The 15299-nt window shown below is 34.1% G+C and overlaps 5 protein-coding genes across 5 annotated transcripts; 2 read left to right on the top strand and 3 right to left on the bottom strand.

The window, feature by feature from the left end:
* Window positions 1-34: 34 nt before the first annotated feature.
* DFA_03502 (uncharacterized protein) lies at window positions 35-4093 on the bottom strand (the record flags this gene model as incomplete). Its single annotated transcript, XM_004363048.1, has 9 exons — window positions 35-149; window positions 245-339; window positions 402-967; window positions 1020-1619; window positions 1697-2255; window positions 2318-2418; window positions 2497-2927; window positions 3010-3974; window positions 4082-4093. 9 exons carry the CDS (start codon window positions 4091-4093, stop codon window positions 35-37), a joined length of 3444 nt encoding a protein of 1147 aa, XP_004363105.1.
* A 210-nt stretch (window positions 4094-4303) lies between these two features.
* Window positions 4304-4855, top strand: DFA_03501 (uncharacterized protein; the record flags this gene model as incomplete). Its single annotated transcript, XM_004363047.1, has 1 exon — window positions 4304-4855. One exon carries the CDS (start codon window positions 4304-4306, stop codon window positions 4853-4855), a length of 552 nt encoding a protein of 183 aa, XP_004363104.1.
* A 319-nt stretch (window positions 4856-5174) lies between these two features.
* DFA_03500 (carboxylic ester hydrolase) lies at window positions 5175-6494 on the bottom strand (the record flags this gene model as incomplete). Its single annotated transcript, XM_004363046.1, has 2 exons — window positions 5175-5788; window positions 5894-6494. 2 exons carry the CDS (start codon window positions 6492-6494, stop codon window positions 5175-5177), a joined length of 1215 nt encoding a protein of 404 aa, XP_004363103.1.
* Window positions 6495-7022: 528 nt separating this feature from the next.
* On the bottom strand, window positions 7023-10551 carry dhx8 (DEAD/DEAH box helicase; the record flags this gene model as incomplete). Its single annotated transcript, XM_004363045.1, has 2 exons — window positions 7023-8189; window positions 8260-10551. 2 exons carry the CDS (start codon window positions 10549-10551, stop codon window positions 7023-7025), a joined length of 3459 nt encoding a protein of 1152 aa, XP_004363102.1.
* Window positions 10552-11194: 643 nt separating this feature from the next.
* On the top strand, window positions 11195-15261 carry DFA_03498 (uncharacterized protein; the record flags this gene model as incomplete). Its single annotated transcript, XM_004363044.1, has 13 exons — window positions 11195-11309; window positions 11376-11511; window positions 11607-11783; window positions 11851-11911; window positions 12017-12282; window positions 12362-12562; window positions 12651-12889; window positions 12976-13056; window positions 13115-13238; window positions 13318-13646; window positions 13732-14118; window positions 14191-15100; window positions 15213-15261. The coding sequence occupies 13 exons, from the start codon at window positions 11195-11197 to the stop codon at window positions 15259-15261; spliced, it is 3075 nt and encodes a 1024-aa protein (XP_004363101.1).
* Between the last annotated feature and the right edge of the window lie 38 nt (window positions 15262-15299).

The raw sequence follows: 15299 nt of genomic DNA, 5'->3' as shown, positions 1-15299 counted from the left end.
ATAATCAAAACAAAGAAAACATTTATTTATTTTTTTATACTCGAACCAAAATAAATAGATGGTCATCGTCTCGAAGTTGCAGACTTGATTCTGGGTTTGGAACAGGATAGGTTTGTAAATTTTGAGGATTGGTCCTAAATAATCCCAAACTTTTCAAATAAAAAGTGTAAATAATTTATCTACAAATTCCATTTCTTTTTTTTCAACTTACCAAATAATATTAAAATCAACCAAAGATTCATACAAGAACCCATATCTACATCCTACAAACTTGGGAGGAATCTCTACTTGAAAAAGTCTAGTCCTTATTTTTGTATTTGGTGAACTTAATCCAACAAGCTAAACAAAAGATTAAATTCAGTTAATAAAATAGTATTTAAATATTATTATTGTTTACATACAGTTTCAATTAAAGAAAGAATATGAGGATTATAGAAGCATTGTGATAAAAGACTATCAAAGACGCTTTTAAATACCAAACTACCACTGGCAAATAAGGGACATAGGTGAATGGGAGTGGATTGGCGCCAGAATTCATTACCAGGGATAAAATGTGAATTTTGAGGAATTTCCAATTCAAAAATGGGAAAGAAATTATTTTGAGATAGAAGAAATGGTTTGGCAGCAATCACTGTTTGAAGAGTATTCCTATCGCGTAAAATAGATTCAGAGTCTTGATTTCTTTCAGAAGAAGTTACTACAAGTTTTGAACACTTGAGTATACCTGCTCGAACTAAATCTTCTCTTTTTGTTCCACTTCCCTCGATAATATAAACCTCTGGAAACTTTGATAATAGGGACCATTCTTTGATAGGAAAATGTTTAGTCAAAATGACTATTGGGTCGATACGATGTAAATAGTCTTCTCGGAGAGGTTTAATAAACCAATACATTGTATGAGCATCACCTGCTATAATAATATGATTCTTTACAAATTCATCATCAACTACACTATCAACAAATGCATCTAAATTAAATATTAATAAAACGTTAGTTTTAAATAAATCTTTTTTACATACCTTCAAAAGATCTTGGTTGCCAAAGATCTGATCTATAAAAAGGTTTTGATTGTTTATGATGAACCATGTCACGAGTGATACGAGGAGTGTCGAGAGGCTTTGGTCTAAAGACACAAGACTTGGAGAGGGGCAAAGTAGAAAAGGAATGACGGCGTTTTGCCAAGAAATGTCTGATATTGTTTTCATGAGGAATGGTTGGTTCGAAAAACATATGAGGAGAATCCAATGATCCAAAATAATTATCCAATTTCTCTTTGATCGATGGTTTATGTTCTTTTTTGGGTGAGTCTGGACTCTTGGTTGTTGGTGTATTTTGTTCATCAAAATCGATATGAACTTTGTATCTTTTTGTTCTTTTATCAAATGTCCACTTGATCTTTGGTTTTGAGGAATCAGAATGAACCAATTTCCCTTTGGAATCCATTGCCTTGTCGCTAAAAAGAAATTCACTCGTAACATTGGTCACTCTTTTAGCTGCAATACGATTTTTACTCAACATGATAGCTATATCACCAGGTTTGATAGTATAGTGATATGGATTTAATCTAAATTGGTTTTTCTCATTTTCCATTATCGATATAATTCCAAAAATTGTCATTCCTAAATAAAAAAAAATATAAAAGTTAATAAACTTTAGGATAGATATAATTACTATATTATTATGCTCACTGATTTACCTAATTTTTCAAAAACTAATTTTGTAACATTTTTAAAGGTCATTTCAAAGAATGCAGATGAAAGAGGAACATTAAAGATTTCATAACCATTTCCTGATCCATATTCATCAATTTCACTATACTTTGTCACGTCTGAACGTAAAAGATTCATCATCAATGTACTAAATCCAGGTGATAGACATGATTGAGCGAGCATCATCATTTTAAGTTCTTGGATTGAAATTACTTGAGTGGCACCAGCATCATACATTTGTTTTTTATAATTTGGATTCATTACTTGAGCGTAGATTGGTACATCAGAGAATGATCGAATTGCCATTATTCTTAGAATATTATCTACATCATCCTTTTTAGATTCTTGATAGGATTGCTTTGAAAAGATAAATACTGAACGTGCCTTTTTAAGATTGGCTCTTTCAATATCGTGTTCATTTGAAGATGAACCTTGAATATATGATAAAAATCTATTTTGACTATACACTTCTGATAATCTATGAAATACTGGTGGTGGTTCATGAATACTAAATATTACCATTGATAATTTTGATGATATTCTCGTCTATAAAATAAAAATAGTTAATAACCAACACATTTATAAATCTATTTATATTTAATATTTACATTAAAAAAATATTCTTTTAAAAAAGTATTTAAAGATCTTTCATTTATATTTCCAACAATCATTGAAAATGGTTGATTTGTTCTATTTTTACCATGCCATGCTAATAATGTACAAAATAAATAAACTATTAGAATGATGATTTCCTTCTTAATTTTTTCATATTATTATTATTAATTACATTTAAATGAACCAATTGCTTTTAATAATTCAGATGTTTGAATTGGGAGGAATAAAAGAGCAGCAATGATCATTGCTACGATTAACATTCTAGATACAACATAGGTTGGTACAAAGTCACCGTATCCTACGGTGGCCAGAGTGACAACTGAAAAATAAAGTGAATTATGAAAAGGCCATTCTTCGATCTCCATCATAATACCAGCTGTAAGAAGGATCAAAACAGCAATCGATATGGTAAGTTGTGCTACCTTTTGTACCAAACTATCATATCCATGTAGTCTTAGTAAATTTGGAACTGTAATCAATTTAACAATTCTAATAAATCCCAATGGTCTAATATCGATGGCTGATGTCGGTGCAATCGTTATTGCCATTGGTAAAATAGTAATAATATCAATAAATGTTGTAAATGTTGCTAAATATCTTAATCTATAAAAAATAAAACAAACAATTAATACATAAATATAATTAGATTAAGGGGGGGGGGGGGGGTAATATAATATATACATACTTTGCTCCAGCAAATATTAAACCTCTAATGAAATCAGCAAGGAAATAAGCAAATAGAACCAAAAAGAGAGTTTTTAAAATACTGTATGCATGGCTATCATTTGATACATAGGATATTGCAATATAGATTCCATAGCATACAACCGAAAAGAATATATTGATGTGTTCCAAATAATAATCGATTTTGATGTATGCTGTTTCATATTTTCTAGTACCAAGAATTCTTCTCTTTTCTGCTTGATCTTCATCTTCCATGTACCTAGAGTCAACACTATCAAGTTCGATAAATGGATCGTCTACAATGTTGACACCTTTTGGTGGAGGTACATTTGGTGTTCTGATACGTCTCAGTTTATCACGAGCACGTAGTTTTATAGGACTTTTTTTAAAGTGGCCATGATGATCATGTCCTTGATGGTCCTCCTCTTCCTCTTCCATATGTTGGTCTGATGGTAGTGGTGGTTCAATAATCTCTGGTTGTTGTTTGGTTGAAAGTGCTACCAATGGAGTATTTTTAGATGTATGAATAGTTGATGTTGATCCATCATTATTATTATTATTATTGGTTAACAAAATATCATTCTTTATATCACGATTAATATTATTATTATTAATATTATTATTATTGTTATTGGTCAATATTTGTTGTCTTTCTAATTTCTCTTTTTGTTTTAAATTCTTTTTTTCTTTTAGTTTTTCTATCCTTTGATTCCTCCATTTCTTCCACCTATGGTATTCCTTGATCTCTTTGGTGTACTTTTTATCCTTGTTTGTTGAAAAGTTGTAGTCGCTATCTGCACTTGTCGTGCTGTCATTATCACTATCATTGTCTTGCTGAGTTGATCCAAATGTTTCTTCCTCCTCTTCCTCTTCGTTCGCATTATGTTCTTGTCCATCTTCACCATCGTGACGATCATTATTATTATTATTATTATTATTATCGTAAGGTGTAAATTTGTATATTTTCTATCTTTTCTTTTAATCAGATCCACACAAATCTTTAGTAGGGATCCTTATTACTCTACTCTACTCTAAACTTCTAAAAGTAGAATGAAGTTTAAGGTCTACTCTACTGCATATATCATATCATATCATATCATATCATATCATAATTATCTCTTTGGGGGATTTAATTCATTGTATACAAATAAATAAATTAATGAAAATTCTATGAGTTTGTCTCAGCACTGAGTGTGTTAATTTCATATCATGATAAAATCATTCTTTTAGTTAAGCGTCAAGATAGAGAGAGAGAGAGAGAGAGAGAGAGAGAGAGATATATAGAGATAAAAGGGATGAGCGATGACAACATAAGACAAGTTAAATCAAATAATGGTAAAGGATTGGGAAGACACCAACTAGAGTTTACAAGAGTTGTACCTAAATTCCTCGCGAAGTTGAAATCAACAAACTCTGATGCACGTGAAGTAGAGTTGGGTGACAAGTTCAAACAGTATATTGGAACAGACGACGACGACAACAATGACAATGTAGAAGACGCTCAAGAAAAGGAGGCTATTGCAATGGCCATGAAAGATATGGAAACGTTGGAGAAGGATGTCAAAGAAAAAAAGGATATCCAAGAACAACAGAAACAACAAGAATATGAAGCACAACGACTTAAAAGAATAGAACAAGATCAATTGGAAGAAGAAAAGGCAAAAGAACAAGGTGTTCAAAGAAAGTTAGTCTTTCAAAAACCTCTCAAGAAACCTTCTGCCACTGCCTCATCATCAACACTCAAAGATACAATGTCAACGATAAAGAAAACAAACACAAAACCAAAAGAACAATTACAAAAGAAATCTGCTCCAAAAAGACTATCATTTAATGATGATGAAGAATAATAATAATAATAATTAATAATAATAATCTTTGGCAAAATGAATGGAAACCTGTTTGTAATATCGATTGTATTTTTTAAACAAACAAAGTCAAGAAATGTATTTATAAATACTCATGTATTTATTTAAATCACACCTTTTTAACTTTGTCAAACTTATAGATAGATAGATAGATAATATACTTATATATAATTTATTTATATATAAATATATAAATATTTATTTTATTTTTTAAAAAGGGTGGGGAAAATGTACATAATTGCTAATGATATAAATAAATCTAAAAGTCAATCTAATCTATCTTTCTATCTATCTATTTCTATTAAAAATATTTTTGAATTAATTGTACTACATCTTGATAGATAACTGTGTTTGCATCGATTGCCCAGACATAATCTAGATGAGCATAGTTTGGTATAATCTTCCAAACCAGCAGACTCGAGCTAGGCAGTTGTTTGACTAGATCAGAGACGTCGATTGGATCAGCCAACTCATCCATACCACCAGAAAAGAGTGCAACCTTTACCGATGATGGGAAGTTTCTTACATCGTAGACTGGTGGTGCAGGATCGTTGTAGTGAAGGATATTGGCAGATGAAGAGCCATAGTCAAAGGCTTGGAATTGTTTTTCACGTACTCCTTGTGCCCAATGTTGCATGTTTTTAAGACTTGTTCCACCTGGCTCGTGTCCAGCTACAACACTCATCCTACTGTCATTGAATGCACCTCTGTGTGGTCCACATAGTGCTTCAATCACTCCTGCACAACATTCATCACATCCCAAGCAAAAGTCAACAAACAAACTACGAAGTAGTGTTGGACTTGGAAGGAATCTAAGCATACCCATCTTTGCCAAATCAGTATCAATGTTATGTATTGCCATGTACTTTAATCCATTATTTTGAATATTTGATACATTTCCTACTGGTCCCAATCCTACATATATTTAAATATATATATATATATATATTAAAAAATAAAAGAGATATATATTAGTTAGTATTAATAATGTATGAAAGAGACTACTATACTATTTCATACCAATAAATAATGGAGCCCAATCAACAACACTTGAATTTGAAAGATAACTAATCCAAGCTTGAATAGTACCTTCTGAATGACCGATATATGGTAATGTCTTGTATCCAGTAGATTGGACGACGTATTCCATTGTGGCAGGCAAGTCGTATCTACCCATTTCATCAAATGAAAAGTCCCAGAATTGAGCAGACTCTGGTGACAGTGTTGTATGGTTGGTAGAGTATGTGTTGCCTCGGTTGTTACCCATCCAGACATCGTAACCTTGGTCGGCAAGAATATAGGCGAGTGACTGTCCCGGTAGATTGACAATCCATGTGAATGAAGAATCCAACAAACCATGCTGCAATAGCACAGGTTGTCTTGTGGTGTGAGTGTCTCCCGATTGTCCATACGGTATTCTAAACAACTGCAATATGTATCCGTCTTGAGTAGTCACATAATGTGATTCACAAGGATACCCGTATCCCATTACTATCTGTTCGAATGTCTTTAAATCGTCTCCATTTGTCTTTTCAACAAATGGTTTCGACGATGCAACGATAGTAGTAGTGGTAGTGGTTATATATAATATTAAAAGTAATAGATTAATTAATGATTTCATAATGAATCTAGATTATAAATTCATTGAACAGAGTACTCTAATCTAATCTAGATTCCGTTCGTTGTAAACAAAACTATAAATATATAAATAAATATATCACTCTCTTAGTATTATTATAATGTGATTATTATTTGAAGAGTATTAACAAGTTTAAAGATGATGGTTGATCAACCAATGAGCGAAAGAAGAATAGTATGTGCGCAGTAAGCATACTGTAGCAAGCAAAGAGAAAGAGTCGAAATAGATGTTTAAAACCCCCTAACTTAAAATCAAATTTTTGGGGGATGATTAAATTACCAACAACCGGCAATTAAATATGTGGGGAGGATATCATACTCACTGTTCAAACAACACCGTGGTAGTTTTAAATATTTTTAAAAGAGTAGAATAATAATATTTTCATCATTACATGTGCTTTACATAACATTCACCCCTCCTCTCCATTTTGATAGAAATAAGGAAAATGATGTTTCCCTTGGTATTGGTAGTTGTTGCCAATATATATATTTATATTTAATAAATTTATTTTTATCTTCTTTTACTTGGTCTCCATTCATTTGGATCACGATACTTGTCCCAAAGTGGTTCGATCTTTTCTTTCTTTTTACGTTTTGATATTTTATTTGGATCGGCCAACTTGAAAAATTTGGGTGCTAGTTCTACCAACCATTTGGGGTCGACAGTGATGACATCTCTCATGTATTCTTTGGTGGTCATGACCAATTCGTGGTAGATGACCCAATCGGGATTCTTTTGAAAGAGACAAGATGACGGATGGATGAATACCGGCTGTCCCTCGACCATGGTCTTGTATCCTTCATTTGGATCCTTTTTGGCGGCATTGACAAAGAACCCAGAGCAAATAGCACGACGAATCTTGTTGTGGTTTCTACCACATGTTACGATATCCAATTTATAACGATCCATAATGGTAATGAGTTGTTTACGCACATCTTGAGCACGCTTGAGTGAACGTACTTGTACAAAGTTATCAAAGCACCATGGGTTGCTAAACTTGCTGGCTTTCCAACCTTCGTAGATGGCTAGCAGTGTGAGATGGTCACCTTCGGCACTGTAAAATTTAGCACGTTTCTGATCGGCCAATGCTTGTTTTTCTTTGGGTCGATAAAAGACATTTTGTACTGACAACATGGCGACGATTGTGAGAATCTCGTCTGAGCATCCCAACTCGACCGATGCAATCAACATTTTAGCGAGTTGTGGTTCGAGTGGAAACTCGGCCATCTTTCTGCCCTGTCTGGTCAACAAACCTTCTTCATCTAGTGCACCAAGTGCATAGAGCTGTTCCATGGCCGACACTAATGTCTGTACGGGTGGTGGGTCCATGAAATCAAAGCCAATAAGATCGTTGATTCCCATTGCTTTGAGTGTCAACACTGTATTTCCAAGATTGGTACGTTGGATTTCTGGAATGGATGACGGAAGCATTTCATTCTCAAATGCATTGGCTGTGTACAAACGATAACATTTACCAGGTCCAGTACGACCAGCTCTACCTGATCTCTGTCTAGCAGCAGCCTGTGAAATGGGTGCAACCACCAAACTGTCCATTCCATTCTTTGGATTAAAACATTTTTGTTTTGAAAATCCTGGATCAACCACATAATAAATACCATCAATTGTCAATGAAGTTTCAGCTATATTGGTTGCAATAACAACTTTTCTTGATCCTGGCTAAATAATTAAAATAAAAAGTTAGTATTAGATATTCTTTCTTTGTTTTTTTTTTTTTGTTTATACATACTGGAGCAGGTTCAAAGATTTTAGTTTGCATTTCACTTGGAAGTGCAGAGTAAACTGGAAGGATTAAAAGATCGGGAACATTTGATCCAAGTGCTTTCATACGTTCGTAGAGAGTTTGACAGGCAGCATCAATTTCTTCTTGACCCGTAAGGAAAAGGAGGATGTCGCCGGGTGGCTCACTGAGATGGATTTGCATGACTGTGACGAGTGCAGCATCGAGATAGTCGGCTTCTGGCTCCTTGGTGTACCGAATATCGACGGGATGGGTACGACCGGGGATGATAAACAACTGACTGTTCATAAAATACTTGCAAAACTTGTCGGCTTCGAGCGTGGCCGAAGTAATGAGTACCTTGAGGTCTTTACGACGCTTGAGAGCCTGCTTGAGCAGACCAAACAAGACATCAGTGTGAATGGTACGTTCATGAGCCTCATCAAGGATGAGTACAGAGTAGGAGGAGAGATCAGGATCGAGTAAACACTCTCTGAGCAAGATACCATCGGTCATGTACTTGATGACGGTTGATGGCGATGTGCAATCTTCAAAACGAATGGCGTAACCTACTTCCTCACCCAAACGACATCCATACTCTTCAGCGACACGCTTAGCTACCGACATGGCAGCCACACGACGTGGTTGTGTACACCCAATTCTTCCATTGGCCGATGCATACCCTGCTTCAGCAAGATACTGTGTCATCTGTGTCGTCTTTCCAGAACCCGTCTCTCCAATAACTACCAACAACTGATTACTCTCGACAGCCTGAAGAAAAGCGTCGCGCAGCGGAAAGAATGGTAACGACTCTCTCTGCTCCTTGATCGAACGGCTCGTAATCTGTCCGTATGTCACGTTTTGCTGGGTTGTCTTTTTCCACTCGGGCATTTCTGCAACGGGTGCAGCTAGACCACGCAACTCTTGTGCAATGTGACGTTCGTGTTGACCGGCCATAGGATCCTCCCACGGCAAATTGAGGTCCTTGGGGATATTATCCATCATTTCGTTTCTGATAATATCCTTTTCCTCCTTTCTCTCTTTGGCCAACGTCGCCTGCGTCATGGCAGCACGTTGCAACGATCCATTGGGGTTCTTGATGATTTTAATGGGTGACATTTGTTGCATCGACCCTCTTGTGCCCTTGAGAAACACTGGCTCCTCTTCGTTTAGTTCAACCTCGACCTCTTCGTTTTCTTCGTCGTCTGGCATCAACGCACCAGCCTCTTCGTCATAATTGGGGAGATCAGTTGCCTTGATAACGCCTGCAGCAATCAGCTGCTTGTATTCCCATCGCTCGGGTGACGTCATTCTCTTTCGCGACTTTTGATTGTTATGATTGTCTTGGTCATCATTCCCGGATCGTTGTTGTTGTTGTGGTTTCGATGGGTTGAAACGATCGCGGTCATCTCTTCCCGATATACTCTTGATTGGTTGTTGCGATTGCTGGTTTGCCTGTGGATTTAAATCGCGTCCAGTCTCTTGGTCGACATCCTTAATCGACAAGCTGACACGTGACCCAACCACCGACAACACCTTGACCTTTACATTTTGATTTCTCTTTACAATCTCTGACGGATTGTTTATTCTTGCTTTAGTGATTTGTGACACATGTACCAAACCTTCCTTCTTTCCCACTATCCCCTCCAACGAAACAAAACAGCCATAATCATTGATCGTTGTAATTCTACCACTATATATCTTGTTTAACTCTGCGTCTTTATCCAATTCTTTTCTTCCACCATTATCTCTTCTTCCACCATTATCTCTTTCTCTTTCTCTACTTCTACCTCTTTCTCTATCTCTATCATTATTATCTCTATTACTATCCCTACCTCTATCTCTATCATTATCTCTACTACTACTACTACTACTACTATTATTATCTCTATTAATGTCTCTATTTTTCTTTTCTTCTTGTACCATATCTAATACCTTTCCTTCAAGAAATTGTTTAGTATTTGGGATTGAGAGGGCAGGGAACTTTGCAGCCAACTTTTGAGGGTCAGCAGCATCGGTCTTGTCCCATTCCGATGATTGCTTAGAGGTCGATGATGTTGAAGTGTTTGTCTTTCTATTCTTTGGGTTCATCTTGTTGACGAGGTTCAAGAGATGAGCAACCAATGATTCAGGAAACTCAGCTCCATTCTCTGCCAATGCATTGTTAAAGTCTGATAGATTAGGGTTGGCTTCAGCCAAACTGATAATAAACTCTGCCAACACCTTGTCTGACGACCCAATGAAATTCTCCAACTCCATACATATCTGTGACTCTAATTCTATTCTTTCTAATTTATCCATTTCCTTCCTATTCTTCTTCTTCTTCTTCTTCTTCTTCCTCTCTTACTTGTACATATGTAATATATATATAAATTTATAAATAAAATAATGAATAAAACTTTTTTGAAGTTGTTTGTCTTCCTCTTTCATCGTTTGTCGAATTTTCAACAACATTGATCTTTTCTTTTTTTATTTATTTATATTTGTATTTTATTACTTTCTATTCATAAATACATTTACATTTAATTAAATGATAGATATTGGCATCTTATTGATAGTACTCTAAATGTATACAAGAATAGTTCAAAAAAAAAAAAAAAAAAAAAAAGAGAGAGAGAGAGAGAGAGAGAGAGAGAGAGAGAGAGAGAGAGAGAGAGATCAGTAGGATAAGAAGGAATCCTTCAAGATTAAGAGGCATACAATGATGATAATGTCAACCTACCTTGCTTTGGTAGATACATGGAACAGAACTCTATTCCATCAGCGATCGCTTACACTGTACAACCATCTTAGAATTAAATTTATTTTGTTCCTTTTAAATATCTATCTAGGTGGTATCAAGATATTTCTGATCATTTCAATTTGTTTAAACGGCTACTTGAACAATGAAATAAGTGTCTGTCTCCTTTCCATCTTTCAACTTAAAGGAAGCGAGAGAGAGATAATGAAGAAACTACAATTATTACTGATACATTTGTTATCTTTCATATTCGTTGTAACTCTTTTACAAGATGTATACTTGAATGCTCAATCAGCATCTGCTTTATCAGTATCAGAGTGTATGTCTAATAATAGAACTTTTGATTTATTCTAATCTAACCATCTAATCTATAAAAATACTATAGTAAAATCAGCTATATTCCTAATCAGACAATACAATATTCATCTATCAGAAGATCAATCATTATGTAACAACGATACTGTCCCAAGCTCATTCTTTAACTGTCAAATTGTTAATGGAATATATCATGTGACAACCATGTAAGTACTCTCATATTGGATAACCCATTATAATTGATTCACATGTGACATACATCGCAACTAACTTTGATATTTTTGTTGTTGTTGTTATAAAGTAAAATTTCAATTGGTAATATACCAACTGGATCTCCGGATCCATCACTTGCCTATCTTGATTTCCCTGAATTAATCAATTTTGAAATCAATAATCCTCCTCTGCCAATTGCTCCTCCCATCTCAATGTTAAATATCCTAACACTGATTAAAAATATGCCCAACCTAGCTGTAATAACGTAAGTTTGTTAACTTTACTTGTTTGACAAATCCTCCTAACAATAATTATCATCATCATCTACTTAGTATTGCCTATGATACTACTGTTTCTTATATTCCATTGGATTTTGGAATTACTCTTCCAAAGGTATATCCAACATTTCAAAGAGAGAGAGAAAAAGAGAGAAAAAGATAATAAGAGAATACTAACACTTGACCATATAATTAGTTAAATTCTATATTTATACGACAGTGTCCACTTGACCAAGTAGCCAACTTTTTCAACAATACTGCGATTAGAATTGTCCACATATCTGGATATTCAATTGAAACCTTGGGTATTGACAGCTCATTGAATCTACCAATCATTGATAATATGGCACTTGAAATCAGCCCAAAACAAATACAAACGTGGACATTTACAAAACAATCATTTCCTAAATTACAATCGATAACTTTACAATCAACCGGAACTGCAGTGTGCCATGTGGTTATAAACTCTCAAGATATCAAAGAGGTGTAAGTAGTATTTTGAACAAACAAATAGTTTTGATTTTAAATCAAAAATATATTTTCTAATTATTATTTTTTATTTTAGTATCTTGAGAACTAGTGATGCTGGGTACAATTTAAAGTTTGAGAACCCAAACTATGTAACACAATTTCAATTACATGGTAAAGATTCTACCATTAATCCAATCAACCTTGCTCTATATACCAGTTTACAAGATGTCATATTTTTTAACACAAGTCTTTCTCAATTTCCATTCAGCTCGTTCCCGACCAACTTGGAGCATTTGTATGCATACCCACCTACCATCACCACCAATACGATTCCCTTTTATTAAATCATTACTAATCTATTTCTTTTATTTCTCACAAACAAGGGCAATTAAAAATTCTTTACTAACTCAAATTCCAACTACGCTTGCTATTCCAAAAGATTTCTTTATGTTGGATCTAACAGGAAATCTTCTCGGTGGAACCATTCCTTTGTCTCTGTGGAATAATGTAGTTGGAGGAAATGTAAATTTTGAGGATAATCCATCCCTCCAAGGATCCATTCCAGACTCTTGGTGTGACAAACAATTATATCTAAAGAATACAGCAATCAGTCATATGCCAGGTACTTATTCTCCTCTATCTTTACCACGCAATAGTAGACTAGACATTTTATCAATCCTAACCATTTATTATTTAAAAATTATCTAGATTGCTTTTGGTGCTTTGTTGGACAAGAAGGTTTCTTTTCAATTCCACAGTCGTTATCTAAACCAACAAATCTAGATTGCTGTAAGTATAGCCATTTATTTATTCTATTTATTTATTAACTAATTTATCTTCTTTTAAGCTGTAAAATTTGATAGAGACATTAATCCATCGATCAATGGAATGGCTACAATAACAGGAAAAGGGTTTGGATTCATGGGTCGGGCATCAAATTTTTCCATCGTTGTTCCCAATTCAAAAATAGCGTAAATATTACTAAACTCTTTGTATTGTGAGACTTAAATATTTACTAACCCAACAATCTTTTTCATATGAACTATATAGTGTTGCATATCCAACGATTGGTCCACCAGAAGTGGTAACATTGATTTTTTTCAATTACACAGGACAAACTAAAATTGTAGATGCAACCATCTCTTTTAATGAATATGCAATGACATCTCCAACCAAATTTAGTATCACTTTGGTCTATAATCCATTTATTCAACATCGAGTTATTATAGGTAGTGGATTGAATAATATCACTTGTGCCATTTCGTTACCACAAACTTCTGGAAGAATCAATTGTACAACACTAAAAAATATTCTCAATGGTGCCTATGATATTACAGTTGAAAATGATTTTACTTCATTTAAACTATCTAGTATCCTGAGTATGTAAATCAATATTGTTCTTTAATTTTAATATTATTTTAATTTTAATTTATTAATATATATATTTAATCCTACTTATTTTAGTAAAACATGATTATCCATTGGTAAATTCTGTTCAAATAACTTCAACTCCACAATTATTAACATTGTATGGTAACTTTGGTCCGACAACAAACACATTATCGGTCACCTTGAATAATACTTTGGGATGCACAATTCTATCTAGATCTACAAATATTATTGAATGTTCATTTGCATCAACTCTACTACCAGGACCTGCCTCTTTACAAGTTACGGTTCAAGGATACACAGTCTCATGGAATGATTTGGTTAACATCCCATTCCCATCGACCATTAATTTAAAACAAAAGTGTATTGATGATACCTCTAATTGTTACGGTCATGGTCAATGTAATGATTTGGGTGTTTGTGTTTGTGAAACAAATTATGTTGATAATTGTAGATATAATAGTATGTACAAATAGAGTGTATTAAATCTCTCAACATTAAATTAATTAATTATTTTTTTCTCCTTCTCTCTAGATAATCCAAATGTAACTTTTATACAAAATAATACAAGACCAGTGGCAACATTTGAATTGGATGGATATCAATTCTTTTTCGATATGGTTTCAATTCAAGAACTTGGTATTGATGGTGAGATTGTTAAAGAATTGGTGGTTGACCAATGGAATGTGACAGATAATAGTAGTGGAGGTCTTACATCACTCGATTACCAACTTGTAATCAATACAACCACACATCCAAATTTACAGCTGACAAACGTTTCTACTTTGATTGAATACTCTAATCAAGATAGACAAGTTGCATTTGGTGACTCTATGTTGACAGTAGGTGCCAATAGTATAAAGGTTGGAGTGAATATAACTGGATGGAAATATGAATCGATTTTATCACATCTAAGAATCGTATTCTCGACAGTTGTAAACAATGAGCAATCCATTCTCTCTTGTGATGATGGATCAGTTCCAACATTTGAAGAGATGTTTGGTGGTGGAGATAGTTATCTACGAGTCATCAAAAACAACACACAATTCTATGGTAGATTCCTTTCATACTCTTACTCTGACGGTCGAAAGTCATACTCCAAGAATGAATTAATTAGCACTACACCCATTCCAACATTACCACATTCATCATTGGCATTGATTGGTGTTCACGTTGGTGGACAATGCTCATCTTGTTTACTCGATCCTGATTTCAGTGCATTGGTAGTAAACAATGAACAACCTGATTGTTCAACGTCATCATCATCCAACACTTGGAAGATTATTGTTGGAGTTGTAGTTGGTGGAGCTGTATTGATTGCATTCTCAATAGCTGCCATTGTCTATGTTAGAGATAACAATCGTCTGCGACTTCGATTCAAAGGAGCAAAGAGTATTATCATGAAAAAGTTGGGAGGTAATAACAAAAATACATCACAACAATTGTAAATTAACTAATAAAAGAATAATAAATATTTATATTTTAAAAGGAAAACAATTGGTAAACTACTGTAAAAGTAACCAATTGTAATTTATTTACTGTAAAAGTTTCATTAGTACAATTGAAATTTGGTTTGATGATGATGACGATTCATCATTATCATAGATCTATATCTGGGTATGTAGGTAGTTGTTTCTTGGATA

The sequence above is a fragment of the Cavenderia fasciculata genome (genome assembly GCF_000203815.1).
Source record: "Cavenderia fasciculata unplaced genomic scaffold Scf_Dfasci-G-b-205a01.r1-3, whole genome shotgun sequence".
Lineage (NCBI taxonomy): Eukaryota > Evosea > Eumycetozoa > Acytosteliales > Cavenderiaceae > Cavenderia > Cavenderia fasciculata.
The sequence above is the reverse complement of the archived record's forward strand: the minus strand, read 5'-3'. Positions and strand labels throughout refer to the sequence as shown.